This window comes from Balaenoptera acutorostrata, chromosome 13, assembly GCF_949987535.1.
Source record: "Balaenoptera acutorostrata chromosome 13, mBalAcu1.1, whole genome shotgun sequence".
Classification (NCBI taxonomy): Eukaryota; Metazoa; Chordata; class Mammalia; order Artiodactyla; family Balaenopteridae; genus Balaenoptera; species Balaenoptera acutorostrata.
This window is the reverse complement of record NC_080076.1, coordinates 69,075,756-69,092,849: the sequence shown is the minus strand read 5'-3', so window position 1 is coordinate 69,092,849 and position 17,094 is coordinate 69,075,756. Positions and strand designations below refer to the sequence as shown.

The following is a 17,094-nucleotide window of genomic DNA, read 5'->3' as shown; positions in this document are numbered from 1 at the left end:
TTGCTTGCTTTCTTTCTCTCTCTCTCTCTCTTTCTTTTTCGATTTTTTGGCCACGCCGTGCGCCATGTGGGATCTTAGTTCCCTGATCAGGGCTCGAACCCATGTGCCCTGCATTGGAAGTGAGGAGTCTTAACCACTGGACCACCAGGGAATTCCTGCAAGCTTTCTTTTTAACGGAGAGAATTTACTAACACTGAGCGTAGGCGGCTCTGCCCTTGTCCTTGAAATGCAAGCCCATCTATAGGTCTTATTACTTCCTCTTCCCCCAACATCAGTTGATTTTGTAAACATCTACTTGTGGAAATACTCAGGGATCCAAGGTAGATACCCAGAGTGCATGGAGAGCGTGGGTGTTGTCAACCTGGATGTGGCTTATTTTTATTATTTTTGTTTTAAATATTTATTATTAATTTTAATGTTTACTATTTAATAATAGTTATTATTCTTTAAACTGTACTTAGGTGTTTTATATACTTTCCTGTATATATGCTATATTTCATAATAAAAAATTCGTTAACGGGATTAGGGACTTCCCTGGTGGTGCAGTGGTTAAGAATCCACCTGCCAATGCAGGGGACACGGGTTTGAGCCCTGGTGCAGGAAGATCCCACATGCCGCGGAGCAACTAAGCCCATGTGCCACAACTACTGAGCCTGCGCTCTAGAGCCCACGAGCCACAACTCCTGAGCCCCTGCCACAACTACTGAAGCCCGCGTGCCTAGAGCACGTGCTGCACAGCAAGAGAAGCCACCACAATGAGAAGCCCGCGCACTGCAACAAAGAGTAGCCCCCCACTCACTGCAACTAGAGAAAGCCCGCGCGCAGCAATGAAGACCCAACGCAGCCAAAAATAAATAAATAAATTTATTTTTTAAAAAAATTAATTAACAGGATTAAAAAGAAGCAGCAGCAACTGGTGATGACCTTGAAATCCAGCCCCCAAATGCTTCTCAGAAGGGGTGGCTGGGACAGGATGAGGGCATCAGAGAAAGCTGGCCTCTCCTTACCTGCTTTCTTAACCAGGGGCCCAGCAGCAGCTCGTCTGAAGTCTCTCTAAAAGGCAGAGACCCCTGGCAGGTCCTAGACTATGGGTCAGAAGCTCCCAGAGTAAGGCCTGACCTTGGGTGTTGTATAAAAAAATTCTGATGAGCAGTGATGGGTAAGAACAGCTCTTTGGAGCTCTGTTGTTTATTTAAAATGGAAGATGTCTCTGGGTTTCTTCCAAAGAGGTTTACTCCCCAAAGAAAAAGTCTGTTTTCTACTAACTTATTTAATGACACAAGTGTTAAGAGAACCACAATTCCCTGATTCACTTATTCTCATCCCTAACTGTGAATTTTTGTGACAACTACACTTGTACTACTGAGAAGAAATATTTTGACACTTCATCTATCTATGCAAGTAGAGAATTGATAGGGTCACTTTCAAAAATGATTCTTTGTATTTCAAGTTTCTGGCTTAAATATCCAACGGTGCAGATTTTTACATTTGTAAGAACTAAATTTGGTTTAAAAAAGCCAAAAACTTGCTCTAGTTTTGTGACCCTGTGTACTTTTAAAATAAAATCAAGAAAGCAAAAAAAGGAAAAACAAAAACAAAACAAAAGAGCTTTACTCCTTGGGGGTTCCACAAGTTTTAACAAGTGCCAGACACCTTGTTTAGTCTTTACAGTGGTTTTGCTGTAACTACAAAGATAAGTCCCCTCGTTGAAAGCCACAAGGGTGTGTGTGTGTGTGTGTGTGTGTGTGTGTGTGTGTGTGTGTGTGTGTACTGAAGGCACAGAATGTTCCTGTACTGGATCCTGGGCAGTACACTCAGTTCTGAAAGGATCCCAGTGCTAATAAAACTGTCTATACCTGTGCTGTCCATTACAGCCACTAGGCTTGTGTGACCACTGAAATGTGACCAGTGAAATGTGATGAGTCCAAATTGAAAGGTGCCGGGTAAGTGGGAAACACACACTGGATTTTGAGGTCCTCGTACCCCAAAAAAGCATGTAAAACTTCTCCTTAATCATTTTTATATTGATTACATAGGGGAGGAAAACTTTTCCCTTTTTCCCTTCTAGGTTCTTTGGCTGGTCTGATAATGAAATTGACATAAGACAGATTAATAGGAGAGAAAACAAATTTAATATCGTACATACAGGAACTCATAAAAATAGGAGATTCATAAGAAGGGGCCAAAGCAGGCATCTTTCATACCTTTTAGATGAAGAAACAATACATTTGTGAAGTACTGATAAGACAAAGACATTTGGGCTTGGGGTAGTAAATTACTGAAGAAGTAACAAGGTTTGTGTACATAGCCCTCTTGGCCCTGATTTCTCCATCTCTGGTGATAAGGATGGCTCTCTACCTCCTGTTGCGTGGAGGGTACCTTTCACCTGGGAGATTTATTCCCTGCTCTCAAGGGCACAAAGGAGGGTCAGAGTGTCCTTCTGGCACCGGCTGTTTCTTAAATAACTTTAATTCAAAATAATATGCCAAAGTGGTAGATTTGGGGGCGACCTGCCCTGAACCCCATCAATTACATGTTGAAGTATTAATATTTTAGCCATATCAGGTTAAATAAAAAATACCACTAGAGGGAATTCCCTGTAGGTCCAGTGGTTAGGACTCCACGCTCTCACTGCTGAGGGTCCAGGTTCAATCCCTGGTCAGGGAACTAAGATCCCAGAAGCTGCGCAATGCGGCCAAAAAAAAAAAAAAAAAAAAAAAAACCCCACTAGAATTAATTTCACCTGTTTCACTTTTTTTAAAAAAATGTGGCTACTAGAAAATTTTAAATTACTGACTCGGTTCACATTATATTCTATTGGACAGTGCTGGTCTATCCAGTGCCTTGTATTTCGGGAGATAGTGGAAAGGCCTGGAATTTTCTGGTTCCCACCTCAGGGCCTTTGCCCTCCCTGTGCCCTCTGGCTGGAATGCTTCTCCTTCAGAGCTTAGCCTGGCAGGATTTCCTTGTCACTCAGGTCTCAGCACAAAGGCCATGCGTTCCAAGGGGCCCTTTCTGACCACCCATTCAGAAGAAGCCCCCTGGGCACTCCTAATCATATACTTTCCTTGTAGTACTTCCCATGGTTTGATATGTTCTTGTTTAATTGTGTTTGTTGTCACTTGTGGATTGTCTGGCCCTCCCCACTCCAGAATGGAAGCTCCAGGAGGATGGGACTTCTAATTGTCTGGGCAATGTTGTAATGGCCCCCAACCCCCTCCCCACCCCCGAGCTTAGAATAATGCCCGGAATAAGAGGAGCTTATTAATACATGTTTGTTGGATGGATGCATGGATGAGCAGTTGGATAAGTGGATGGGTGGGTTGGGTGGATAGATGGATGGATGGGTGTGTAGATGGGTGGGTAGGTGGACGGGAGGGTGGATGGGGGGCGTGGATGGGAGGGTGGATGGGGGCGGTGTGGGTGGATGGAGAGGTAGATGGATGGGAGGGTGGATGGGTGGGTAGGTGGACGGGAGGGTAGATGGGGGGGTGGATGGGAGGGTGGATGGGGGGCATGGATGGGAGGGTGGATGGGGGCGGTGTGGGTGGATGGAGAGGTAGATGGATGGGAGGGTGGATGGGTGGGTACCCGGATGGATGGGTGGGTGTGCAAGTGATGGACTAAATTTTATTTTTTAATCATTTCTACAATAGCGATAATTTTTTCTTTCCTAGGTCTTGAAAGGGGACTATAAAACACCAGCCAATCTGAAAGGCTATCTTCAGGTCAGAAACCCCAGGGGGAATTCTGCGGCACCACTAGCTTGCTCTGTATCCTTGAACACTTCACTTCTCTCATATGGTTGATGGTTTCCCCATCAGAAAATTGGGAGGGGGTGGGATTCCGGCCAGAGGCTCTCAAGTGTCTGATCCACCTGGGGCCACACCTCAGTAGCCCTTCAGCCTGAGCCCCTTCCTTGTCCCCTGGCTTGAAAGCAGTTGGAGGAACTTAGTGGGGACTTTCTGTCAAACTTTCTGCCTCTAGCCTTAAATTCAGCTTCATTTAAAGTGGCAGTTCCCGGACTTCCCTGGCGGTCCAGTGGTTAAGATTCCGTGTTTTCACTGCAGGGGGCGTGGGTTCGATCCCTGGTCAGGAAAGTTCCGCGTGCCGCACCGTGTGGCCAAAAAAAAAAAAAGTATAAAGTGGCAGTTTCCAACGCAGCACAAAAATTTCATCAGTCTACCAAAAAATGAGGGTCATGTGATGCAGGTATGTGTGCAGGTGTAGACATAATACAGTCCTGTGTCCCCACGCGCATCCCCACAGGCTGGCCTCCCGTGCATCCTGGGCGTGTCCATGGAGGCTGTCCCTGAATCTTGTCCAGAAGAACCGCTCCCAGGACTGACGTTGTAGCATCCTGCTTTTGGTGCCAAAGTGCTCCTTTTTAAATGAAGGGTGGTGATGCTACAATCAGTAGTTTCAGTTTGTGTGTGTGTTTTATTTAACTTGGCCAGGAAAGGGTGGGCCATCCTATGCTAATCCCCAGTTTAATCATCAAACTCACAGACTCTCATGGGTCAGGCAATGAGATTTCGGTTCTTTGGGGATGAGTCCACACTCCCTTTGTGGGAATCAGAAACCCATCTCTTGCCACTGTGAAAAAATATTGCCAGAATTAGCACTAATTTGTTATTTGTTTTAACCCAAAGAGGATGTAACAAGAACAACAAACAGAAGTGGGGTGAGGGGAATTAGCCACAGTCTGAAAGTCTTTTCATTTTTACATACAGTCTTTTTTTTGCTCACCTGGATATCCATTTTTGTGTTCCTTGCAATTCCATTGTATGAGCTGCTTTGTTTTAGTTTCTTACTGCTTTTCCATCTGGGGGTCTCACTGTGGCCATTTCGGACGGCTACATAGTTTGCTCTGGAATGCACTACGTGCCACCAATTACTTAACTGTTGCCCTATGTAATTTTCGCAATATTTTGCAATATTTCAAATGATGTCATGCCACCTATCATCCTGATTTTGCCTGTCTTCTGTGGGGCGAGGGCTGGGGGGGACTCTATGGAATTGTTCCCTTCGAATACAATTTTTTTAATATAAATTTATTTATTTATTTATTTATTTATTTTTGGTTGCATTGGGTTTTCATTGCTGCGCACGGGCTTTCTCTAGTTGCGGCGAGCGGGGGCTACTCTTCGTCACAGTGCGCGGGCTTCTCAGTGCGGTGGCTTCTCTTGTTGCGGAGCTCAGGCTCTAGGCTCACAGGCTTCAGTAGTTGTGGCACTCGGGCTCTGTAGTTGTGGCTCACGGGCTCTAGAGCACAGGCTCAGTAGTTGCGGCGCACGGGCTTAGTTGCTCCGCAGCATGTGGGATCTTCCCAGACCAGGGCTCAAACCGGTGTCTCCTGCATTGGCAGGTGGATTCTTAACCACTGCACCACCAGGGAAGTCCCCAAATACATTTTTAAGGAGTGGAATCAGAGGATGGGAGGGTCTTTTTTTGTTTTTTTGTGTTTTTGGCTGGGCGGCATGTGGGATCTTAGTTCCTCGACCAGGGATCAGACCCGTGCCCCTTGCAGTGGAATCGTGGATTCTTAACCACTGGACCACCAGGGAATTCCCCATGGGAGGGCCTTTTTTGAGACTCTTGAACTACAAGGTTAAAATTGCTCTACAGAAGAGTTGGACCAGTTTACACTCTCCTGCACTGTGTGGCGTATTCAGCCTAGCCTGGGACTGTTTTTTGCTCTATTAGGAGCAATATGTAGAGGAATGGCATATGCTCTGTCATCGTGAGCCGTCCCACCCTCTGGAGACCTGCCCGACAAATTACGTCAGACCCCTACTTTCTGCCCTCTTCTCCTCCACTGTCCCCCACTGTGCACATGATCTTGTGCAGGATATTGCAAAACTTGGAAACAATCTTAGGGCAACAGTTGAGTAATGGTGGTGTGTACATTGTATAGAATACTATGTAGCCATCCAAAATGGTAATCGTGAAACCCCCAAAAATGGGAAGATAGGAAGCAAGCAAAACAAAGCTGCTCACACATTAGAATGGCAACTCATGCAAAAATGTATACTCAATCCCTAAACTCCAAACACCCTCTCCTTTCCAGGGCTTTGCTATTCCCTCTGCCGGGAATGCTTTTCTACCCACATCCGTGCATGGCTGGCTTCGTTTTCATCTTTTAGCTCTTTGCTTATGGGGTGTTTTCCAACACCAACTAATTCTCTGATTATCCGGACACCAACTAGGTGTTGCGTAATTCAGTTCAATTCTGACACTGATTTCTGGAGATAGCCTCTGACCCCACAGGTTAAGGGCCCAGTCCCACAAAACTGCCCCACTTCAGATGCCCAGGCTACCTACCTTTCTGCCCAGCCAACTACACATTTGTGGGGTCCCCATGCCCCCCTCCCCCCCACACTCAGGTTTGGTAATTCGCTAGAACAACACACAGGACTCAGGAAAACACTTTACTTCCTAGATCACCAGTTTATCATAAAGGCTGTAACTCAGGAACAGCCAAGTGGAAGAGGTGTGTCGGGTGAGGTATGGGGGAGGGGCGTGGAGCCCCCGTGCCCTCTCTGGGTGCACCACCCTCCCGGCACCTCCCTGTGTGCACCCACCCCGACTCCCTGAACGCTATCATTTACGGATTTTTATGGAGGTTTCATTAAGTAGGCATGGTTGATTAAATCATTGCCTGTTGGTTATTAATCTCCAGCCTCCTCCCTTCCCCAGAGGTTGGGGTGGAGGACGCTGAAATTTCCAACCCTTTAATCATGCGTTGGCCTTTTTGGTAACCAAGCCCCCCCATCCTGAAGCTAGGGGCCCCCAGCCATCAGTCATCTCATTTGCATACAAAAGATGCTTTTTATCACTAGGGAGATTCCAAGGGTTCTAGGAGCTTGGTGCCAGGAACCCAAGGCAAAGATCACATGTAGGTTTTTCATTACACTCCACCTTAAATGTCATCCCCCTGTAGTGGCCTCTCCGAACCACTTTATCTGAAGGAGCCCCAACACCAGTCACTCATATCAGCCCACTGTATTGCCTGGACTTGATAGTATCTTACAGATGTGTTTGTTGAGCAGGCTCTCCCACTAGAACGTGAGCTGGGTGGGGATAGGATGGGGTCTGTCATGTTCACAGTAGCCCCAGCACCCGGCACATAGTAGGTGTGCGGTAACTACTCGGTGAGGGAGTGTGCCCGATTCAGTGATGCTGAGGGCTGAAGCTCAGGGCAGTGAGGCCCTGGTGCACCCACTTGGCTGTGACCCTTCCTCTGTGTGTTGTCTTCCTCCAGGTGAACCAGAATAGCACCTCTTCCCACCTAGGAAGCTCATGATTTCCAGGTAGGCCTGCGGACTTTGCCGGGATCTTCCGACACTTCTGAGCCCAGGAGTCACTTTTCTGAAAAGCTTGTCCTTCCTGAGCCTCCCTGGCGAGGAGTGGCCACCAAGGTGGGCTGACCAAGCCCCATCAGGAGGTTTCCCTGGCCCCAGCCTGGGGAGCTATTTATAGAATCAAGGCTTAGTCTCCTAGCTCTGGATCAGGGGTGTGGGCAGGGATCAATGCTGAACCAACCAGAAAAAAGTTTATCTGGCATTGGGGAGGGGGTACAGAGGACAGGTGTGATGGGGGGATTCTAGAACCATTTTGCACAGAATGCTGTCTGCCAACCCAGCTTCTATAAACAACATCAGGTTGGCCCAAAGCAATTAACGTTGTAATAATAGTCACAAGCAGTTCTGGTCTAAGAATAACCCCTACTGCACTGGGCTGAGTGCTCCTCCTATGTTACTCCTTTAACCCTCAGCATCCCTGGGAGGCAGGTGACATGACTGTCCCATTTTATGGAGGAGAAAACCAAAGCCCAGAGAAAGGCGTTGACTTGCCTAAGGCCACACAGCCACCAAAAGTCATCTCCCCCAGAGTTTGCTTTTAACAAACGATTTTAAGTGCATATTTATCCATCCACGTTTTGCCAAGGGGCAGGGAAACAGGTTCTGAACTTGGGAAGTCAAAGATTTAAGAACTCACTCGAGGTTCAACTCCTGTTGGCCTCTGTTTTCCCCATCTGGAGAAGGGGGATTCATCACTGTCCGCCTCCAAGGGTGGTCGTGAGATGAAGTGAGGCCGGCCTGGGTGGGAGTGCTGGGACCTCGCGGTGGACGTGGGCACTGGAGTTAAGGCTCCAGCGAGTGAGCTCACTTCCTTACGCTCCCCAGCCTCTCTGATCAGGCTCAGGGAAACCTGGGGGAGTCAGAGAGGCCAGGACCGACTTGCCTGGGTATTCGGCCTATTCTTTTAAACTGTAAAAGGGCTTCTAGCCTCGAGTTTATTTTTAGTTTCCTTATCTTATTTTTAAATAATCAACATATTTTTTAGTTTTTCCTTGAAATCCACTTTGCACCAGCCCACAAGGCTGGAGACACGAAGTCACCCTGACTATCAGCATTCCCATCTTGAGTTGTGCTAAGATCCAGGACTTCCATTTAATTCCTAAGAAGTCTCACGTTGAAAGCAGTCTTTTTCCAAGTTTTTCCCCAACTCGATTTCCCTCTCTCTCTTTCTGCAGGTTCATTAGTAGAATCCTGAACCTTCTCGTTGACGAAAGCCAGATCTATTTCTGGCTTTACTCTTTAGATGAGGTCCCAGAGACAGGGTACTTTAGCTAATCTTTGCCATCTGCTCTTCATAAATCAGAAAAGTGATATCTTTGAGGTCAAGTGGCGACAGGTTGAGATGTGGGTAAGGACCCAAGAAACATTTTTAAAGGTAAATTCTCTCCAGCCATCTGGATGCTATAGAAAATCTCACATGCTTACATGAATGCATGAAGACCATCTGTCCTGCAATCACACATATAAATATACAAGATCTGTTTCAGAATTGCGACTCTGGGCCTAACACCCGTTTTCTCCCCTTTCAGATCTTTGCAAATGGCTTTGTTGCCAGAAGAGAAGAAACTTTGCATTTGAGTGGAAATCGGACCTCTAATCCAAGCATATTGCTTGCTATTAATCGCCAAAACAGGACTGCTCACGAGGAATGTATTTGCATATGTTTGCAAAAGCTGAATCATTGAAAACTTAACCTTGAAACACTCTATCTTAGGATAGTCTGGGGTAGAGAACCAAGAGTGTGGAGGTAGTCCGGCTTTTGAAACTTAGGTATTTTATATTTTTCCCCTCGAGAAGTTTTTTTTAAGAAATGGATTTTCCATTCTCCTTAATTTGCAGGACTGCCTTGGTGGCTTTGTTTGCTGGGACAAGGCCCACCACCCGTGCCTCTCCTGTTGACCCTTACTTTTGAATTCAAAGAATCTATTTAAGAATTTAATATATGAGGCTTTCTTTGATGGCTCCTCGGGTCTACTCACAGAGAAAAAAATATATATATTATTTGAATAAACTGAACAGGGACTCATTTGTCTGTGCCTTACTTTACAGAGTGAATAGATTTTTTTCTTCCATGTAGAGTTTTGTCAGGTGGATTGATGACGAACAAAGGCTGGAGAATAGGTCCACGCAAGGGCACAGCTGAACTCCTGTGTCAGGGAGCCCCAAGGCCACCCTTGGGTTTGGCAATTTGCTACAAGGACTCACGGAACTCAGAAAACCTGGTGGTTTTCTGAGTTATGGTTTATTACAGTGAAAGGATATGGATTAAAATCAGCAAGGGAAAAAGGCACATAGGGCAGAGTCCAGGAGAGCCCAGGCACAAGCTCCCAGATGTCCTCTCCCACTGGAGTCTCACAGACACGCTTGATTCTCCCACCAACAATGTGTGACAACATGTATGAAGTATTGCCAGCCAGGAAGGCTCACCTGAGCCTTAGTGTCCAGGATTTTTTACTTGGCATCAGTCACAAAGGTATGCAGCAACTGACCGTAGTTACTTGGTCTCCAGCCCTTCCAGAGGTCAAATGATACAGTGTGATCCAAGACCCCCCCATAAATTACATTGTTAACATAGACTCTATGGCCTGTTGTGGTCCAGGGTCCTAGGTATTCAAAGACACTCCTTCTAGTGAGGACATCCCAAGGGCTCAGAGGTGAGCTCCCAGGAGCTGGTCCAGGCTGGTCCTTTCTTTTTCACGTGCAGGGTTTGTTGGAACTCTCCAAGCCTGCTGAGTTAGTCCTTGGCTGCACAAATGCTTAGGGATCAACCAGGCCCAGAACAGTTTGTTGTCTTTTAAGGGTTAAATGTTTTACCCACACTGCCTTGCCTTAGCTGTCATGACAGCAGTGAGGCTTTGGGAAGGTAGTGACTCACAGTGGCGTGGGGTATGGAGTTTTGGAGTCAGGCCAAAGTACCAGCTGTGTGGTTTGCTCCCCTGTTTCTTCATCTGTAAAATGAGGAAGGTAGAACTTCCTGGGTTTAGTGGGAGGGGCCCATGGGTGACGTGGGGTGTGGTGCCTGGTGTGAGATGAGCCTGCAGTGTGAGGCAGCTCTTGTCTCCTTGTCTTGAGACGGAGGTGGGATGGGTAGTTGATGGAGTCATGGACACAGGAAGCTCATGATCACCCCTCAAGGGTTAACAGAAGACATCCGGCCTCGTTCACTGTTCCACCCATCTATTGCTGCGTGACTCAACAGCCCCCAGCTTCATGACTGAAAAGCATTTACTGTTGAATCTCTCAGTTCTAGGCGTTAACTAGAGCGAGCTCAGTGGTTCTCATAGATGGTGGCTGGGGCTTCTGTCCACTGAAGGCTTCTGCAGTCACATGTCTGGTGCCTGGGCTGGGATGGTTGTAGCATCTGGAGGTGTCATTATCATGTAGCCTCTCCATGCGGCGAGCCTGGACTTCCTTGTAGCATGGTTAGGCAGACTCCTTATGTGGCGGCTGGGCTCCCCCAGAGTAGATGCCACGCAGTTAAGGGATATGCCTGGAGCTGGTGCAGTGTCACTTCCACTCACCTCACCTGTGTCCTTTTGAGGACACTTGCTTTACAGATAATGTCCCAGGCCTGCAGAACCTCATCCCGGCTTTCTATCAAAGGATAGTGTTCACAAATTCTTGAAAGATAAGTAGGGTAGACACCATCTGTAAGAAACACTTAAAGGAAACCAAATTTGCTAATCTCAGCTGATCTGGATCTTCAATTCTGCCAAGTTCAGGACATATATATTTTTGTGAACAAAACTCAAAATAAGACTAAGCCATGTGCAACTGTAGAATGTCAATGTCCCAGAAAAGGTACTTGTGCTAGACTTTAAATATATCATCTTTGAAATGCCGCTTACAGATTGTTTCTATGGTACCAACCTATTTAAAGTTGTAACTGAGTGAGGATTTTCCCCCCCAAATCTTTTGAAGGCAATATGGAAACAGTGCTGTGTGGCGTGAGCTGCCTAAGGGGTGATTAGGAGTGTGGACTCGGCTTAGAAACGACCTTGGAAGGTTGAGGAATCGAAGAGATGACATGTGCAGAGGTCCTTGTGACCCTGAACAGACAGCAGTCACTCTATAAGTATGAGCTCAAGTAAGTGGACAGAAATGATGTGGGTAGGTGCATGCACCGTGTAGCAGAGAAAGGACTGGTCTGACTCTGTCCTTCAATTCTCTATGTGGCCCTGGTACCTCCCCTGTGGCGTGGCCTCCTCTGTTGCCTCTTCTGTGAGAAGGGAGGGATGGACCAATGATTGTCCGAGAGCCCTGCCAGGCTTCTGCTGAGGAACCTTATTGCCTGGCAACCCCCTCCTGGGAAGGCTACATGTCTGAGCACCTCACTGGAAATCTAGACATGGGCCTGGATGTCCCTGGGTCCCGAATCAAGGGTTTATCTGGGCAGTGCCAGGAGACCAGGCTGGGTATGAGATCCTGAAACTACACCACTGGCCGCCTCTCTCCTTGCTTTTCCTGAGGCTGTGCATTTGAGTCCAAAAGTCTGGAAAAACCACTGATCTTTGAGGCTAGAGACCATCTATGCAGAGATGTGAGATTGGGTCTTTTAAATGAAAGTAGCCACAACCATTTAAGAAGATCTTACTATGCCAGGAGTTTTACATGCATTAATTAGCCTTCGCCCTTTTTATTTTGGTCCTGGGAACAACCTTTTTAGAGCAGTGCTATCTTTATCTCCATTTTAGAGGTGGGAAAACTGAGGTGTAGAGAAGCAAAGCAACCTGCCCCAGGTCCCATATCTAGGAAGCAGCAAAGTGGAGATTTGGATCCTTAAAGTTTTACTCCAGAACCTTAACTTTTAAAAAATTCTAAGTACATAGAGAAAACATTATTTCTCTTAATCATTTGAGATTAAGTTGCCTATGTGATGCCCCTCCACCCTGCACCAAATACTTTAGTATTTCCAACAAACAATGACATTCTCCATCGTAACCACAGGACAACCATCAATTTAAGGAAATGAACATGGACACATCACTACCATGGAAACCTCAGGCCCCGTTTAAGTTTTGACAGCTGCCCCAATAACTTCCTTAGCAAAAAGATCCAGTTCAGAGTCGTGTGTTGCATTTAGTTGTCATGTCTCTTTAGTCACCTTCAGTCTGGAACAGTTGTAGGGTCTTTCATTTTCATGACCTTGGCACTTTTGAAGATGACAGACCGGTTGTTTTGTAGAAGTCCCTTTAATGGAGTTTGCCTTCTGTATCCTCATGATTCCATTCAGGTTATGCAGCTTGGCAGGAAATCACAGGAGTGATGCTTCGATCTTCTCAGGACATCCTATCACGTGATTCCCATTCGCCCCATTCTAGGGGACACACACTTGATCAGAGCCTGTATTCTCAATGACCCCACAACCATCCAGAAGGTTTCCTTTTCCAGAAGCCACATGGTAGGGTCCATCTGGTGAAACAAATCCACTAGCATCAGTCTGTCAAGAGCGAAGTAACTCAGATCCATAAAAATCTGCTGTAAAGCTATGGACATAGCTACTGAGAAGCCAGGCTTATTTTTATTTTTGACTTTGACTTACAAATAGAAGCATATACATTTTCAGGCCCAGGCTCAACATGGTTTATCTTGTCTCCGTGTTTCCCTCACTCTGCTCCGTAGTGGACTTTTCAGTCTGTAAGACTCTCTCCCCCGCCTTCTCCTCTACTAAAACCTCACTTTCCAGATTCTTTCCTGAGTACGTACTATGTAGTGTGTGTCTATGTGTAAGGCACATGGACTGTACATGTCACTGGGATACAGAGACCATTAAGTCACCGTCCCTGTTCCCAAGAGGCTGGCATGTAATTGGCTTCGTGTAGGTTCTCGTTTAATTAATAACAACCATGGGAACTTAGACCCAAGTCTTTTGACTCCAAGTCCAGTGCTCTGTGTATACTCTAACAATGCCTCCTGGATCTTTTCATCTTACAGAGAGAGAAAGTGAGAGAAAACAAAGCAAAAATTAGCAGCTAACACTCCCTAAGCACCTGTTACGTACCAGGTACAGTTTTAATTGCTTACATATTTTATCTCAACCGTTTTGCAGAAGAGAAAACTGAGGCTTAACATGTAATTAATGCCTTGCCCGAGGTCCACAGTTTGTAAGTGGCAGAGCTGAGGTCGGAACTCTGGAGTCTGTATACCCACACAGAGTCCAGAGCTGGTGAGGGATTCTCTGGGAGTGCCTGGTGCCTCTTTGTTCCCTGGATTCCTGGAGCCTAGCACAGTGTAGGCCCTCAGTACATTTTTATTAGATCATTGAATGGATTTATTTACCAACCTGTTGGAAAGGAAGAGAATGGAAAGGTTTTCTGGCGGGAATACTTGGGAATTCTAGAGTTTGCCCATTCATTTCTTCACTCCCTCAAACGCCTGTATAAGGCAACTGATCTGTGCCCACGACGGTGCTTATACTGAGAGACCCAAAGACCCAGGAGACAGTCTTGACCTTCATTATTCTTATTTGAATGTCATGTCCCGTTCCTCACCTCTAACTCGCCCCCCGCCCCCCGCAAATGTCTCACACACAGCTATCCCATGAGCTAGTCCTATATCCCCATTTTTCAGATTTAGAATCTCAGGCTGGCAAAGGAGTCTCCCTAGGCTAGGGTGGCTCGACGACGTCCACACCCGTCGTCACAGGCTGGGCGTCACCACGAAGCGGGCGCGACAGGGAAATCAGCCCTCCGCCATTCCGGGCCCTGAAAAACCTCCCTAGTAGCTCAGCCACTCTAGATCCAAAGCCGCCCTAGCGTTCCCTTGCTGCCACGGCAACCGGCGCGACATTTCCGCTGTCGAGAAATGTCATTTCCGGCGCGCCTGTCCCGGCACATCCGGGTTCCGTCTCCGACTCGGCGCGCTTCTATCCCGGAGCGGGCAGTTGTGTTTGATACGCTGAGCAGGAGAGAGGTGAGCGGGGCTCGGGTTGGGCAGGGGACTCGGGGGATTCCGTGCCAGTGGGAGTGGGGGCTGCGGTTCGGGGGAGGTGGGCCTCGGCCTCGCCAGTTGCGCTCCCCTTTCGCAGACGGCTCTGCCGAGGCGGGGAGAGGGGCGGGCCGCTCGGGGTCACCGGGCAGTCGGGGCCTGGGCCGAGTTAGGCACCGAGTCTCCGCCGCGGGGCCTGGAGAGCATGGCAGGGAGACACCCGAGCCCTGGCTTCAGGCCCACCTGGTTTCGAGCCCCGCCAGCCGTGGAACCTAGGGCAAATTATTTAACTTAGCCTCGTTTTACTTAATCTGAAGCTTGAGGACGCTAGTAGTACCTTTCTCGTAGAAGTGTCTTGATGCCTACATGAGATTATCGGCCTGAAGCGTCCAGCAAGTGCTTAGCACCCCCCGGGGGCTCTATAACTCGTGACAACTATGTGGTTACCCGCATGCTCTGTGCCCAAGGAGGCAGCGGTGTTAGTGACTCCCATGTATCTGGGACTCCCCGCCTCCTCTGAGAATGTTTCCCTCTTTTGCGCTCCTGGATGAGGCTGGGACCGGCAGCACCCAACCAGTGCACCAGTGAGTAGAGTAAGCAGGGAAAAGTTTCAAACAGCTGACCAGAGTTTAACACCGCCTGGGGAAGTAGCCAGCCCCCGTCCCTGAAGGCTGTTTGCAGCAACTGCTAGAGGCGAATCACAGTGCTGTCATATATTGAATGTATTGCTGTGTGGTGGCCCATGCGTGGCACTTCATCTGCATTTAATACTCATACACGGAGTACCTGGTAGAGTGGGGATTTGAACTCGGGCTGTGATTTTAGCAGCTGGTTTCACAGTCACTTTGCTCGGCTCATTCCCGAATCCAATAATAGGAAGGGCTCTGAACCTAATCATGGGATTACCGTAACAAGCTCTTCCTTGAGCACTTATTGGGAGCTAAGTGATTTTAAAGCACCATCTCGTTGAATCTGCCTTACAAGCATGCTCTAAGGTTGGTACTGCAGTTAATCCGCTTAAGAGACAGCTGAATCTCATCACCCAGCTACCCTGAGATGATGTCTGTATTCCACTTCACAGCTGTGTACTGTTAAGGCCGTGTTCATAATTACTACTGCCTCCTGGCGCCTCAGAAGAGGTTCATGGTTTGTGAGGAAAACTGAGGCTCATTTGATGAGGTTCTCATCAAATAATGTGTTTCAGAAAGCATCTTCGAAGAAAACTCACTGTGCTGCGACTGTCAGAGGTCCAGGTGAAACTCTTTACTCGACAATAGAAAAAACTAATAAAATCTGGGGTCCAGGAAGATGTCTGCCTCATTTCTGAGGCAATAATACATAGAACAGCATACTTCCTTAGCTGTTTTTATGTGGTTTATGTGTATGTGAGTGTGTGTGATGTCTTACGACATTGACAAGGAAATACGTGCTTAAGAATCACATGGACTGTTGGGACTGGTCTTTTGTTCCACCTGTTTTAGTACCTGTTGTTTTCTACAATATGTGTTTAGTGTCCGCTTTATTGAATTGTAACAATGATGTTAGTGAATTTTAGTTTGGAGGACGTTCTGAAGGCAGCAAGGAGTAGGAACTCACAGGGAAGCCTTCTGCTGCTCCCAGGACTTGTCACAGACTGTACCTTTTTTTATCCCTTTAGTGACAGGGCATGTCACTGTCCCACTTGTACCGGGACGGGGAAGGCCAGGGCCACATGGATGACGAGGACGAGCGGGAGAACTTTGAGATCACCGACTGGGATCTCCAGAATGAATTCAACCCCAACCGGCAGCGCCACTGGCAGACCAAGGAAGAGGCCACCTACGGAGTGTGGGCAGAGCGAGACTCGGATGAAGAGAGGCCCAGCTTTGGAGGCAAACGGTATGGCTGGCACGGGCTGCTTCCCTAGGAGTTGGGGAGCTACCCCGCTAAGTAAATTTCTCTCCCGGCCTTACTGAGTCCCTTAGCTGCGACATCAGCTCGGGAGCCCAGTTCCGCTTTAGGTCAGAGCGCTGCTCTCTGACTGGTGGATCATCAGTTGGTGTTAAGTGAGCAGTTATGTGTATTAAGCCTTGTGCTGTAGACCCAGTCCTTGCCTTCCAGGAGCCCAGACTCTAGTGGATGGAGACAGGCTCACACAATGGAAGGGTGTAACTGATGTAGGACCTGAGGGGGAACACATTTTAGGGAGTATGACCTATTCTGGGAGGTCAGGGAAGATTGGCCGGTAGGGGAGGCACAAGTAAGCAAAGACCCTTGATGGGAGGCAGCAGGGCACCCATGAGGATACGAGAGGTTTTGTGGGCTGAAGCGGGGAGAGAGTGGGGAGTATAGTTTGAGAAGAGGCCGTGGGTTTGTGTAGAGAGGGTATGACCTGGGAAGAAGGGTAGAAGACCCTTTTGCTCATGTGCAAAGTTGGCGGGGAGCCGCAGTGGAAGAGGGGGCTCTGTGAGGAGGCCCAGGCAGTGGTCCTGGCAGAGGTGCTGGAGACCTGGGCTAAGATGGCAGCACAGGGATGAGGATTCAGGCTGAAAGCCTCCTCCTTGGTGTGAAGTCGTGTGTGTGTTGGCTGCAACTCACTTGACCAGAGTGTGTAGTAGATTTGGGTTTGTCTCCCTGTCCCCACCTGAGGCTTGGAGGCTCCAGCCCATTGATATTGTACATTTTTCACAAAGGAAACTGGGGAGAAAGAGCAGAGATCAGTTCAACCTTTTTTCATCTGGCAAGAAATCTAACAGCGGACGATGCATAGATCAGGGGTCAAGAATTGCAAGATCATAAGATAATAATAGCAGCCAAAATCTAT

The 17,094-nt window shown here is 47.7% G+C and overlaps 2 protein-coding genes across 4 annotated transcripts in view; both read left to right on the top strand.

The window, feature by feature from the left end:
- The window catches only part of TPST2 (tyrosylprotein sulfotransferase 2), a 56,638-nt gene extending 47,248 nt beyond the window's left edge, over window positions 1-9,390 (top strand). For 2 of the 3 annotated variants that reach the window (XM_057526083.1, XM_057526085.1), the window contains 3 exons: window positions 3,678-3,728; window positions 7,265-7,313; window positions 8,894-9,390. In XM_057526083.1, coding sequence (XP_057382066.1) covers window positions 3,678-3,728; window positions 7,265-7,306 — 93 coding nt within the window. In that variant the 3' untranslated portion in view covers window positions 7,307-7,313; window positions 8,894-9,390. The remainder of the gene's footprint in view (window positions 1-3,677; window positions 3,729-7,264; window positions 7,314-8,893) is intronic. The other variant, XM_057526084.1, reaches the window with a different exon arrangement.
- Window positions 9,391-14,163: 4,773 nt separating this feature from the next.
- The window catches only part of TFIP11 (tuftelin interacting protein 11), a 28,147-nt gene continuing 25,216 nt past the window's right edge, over window positions 14,164-17,094 (top strand). The window contains exons 1-2 of the mRNA XM_007180948.2: window positions 14,164-14,276; window positions 15,949-16,169. Coding sequence (XP_007181010.2) covers window positions 15,958-16,169 — 212 coding nt within the window. The 5' untranslated portion in view covers window positions 14,164-14,276; window positions 15,949-15,957. The remainder of the gene's footprint in view (window positions 14,277-15,948; window positions 16,170-17,094) is intronic.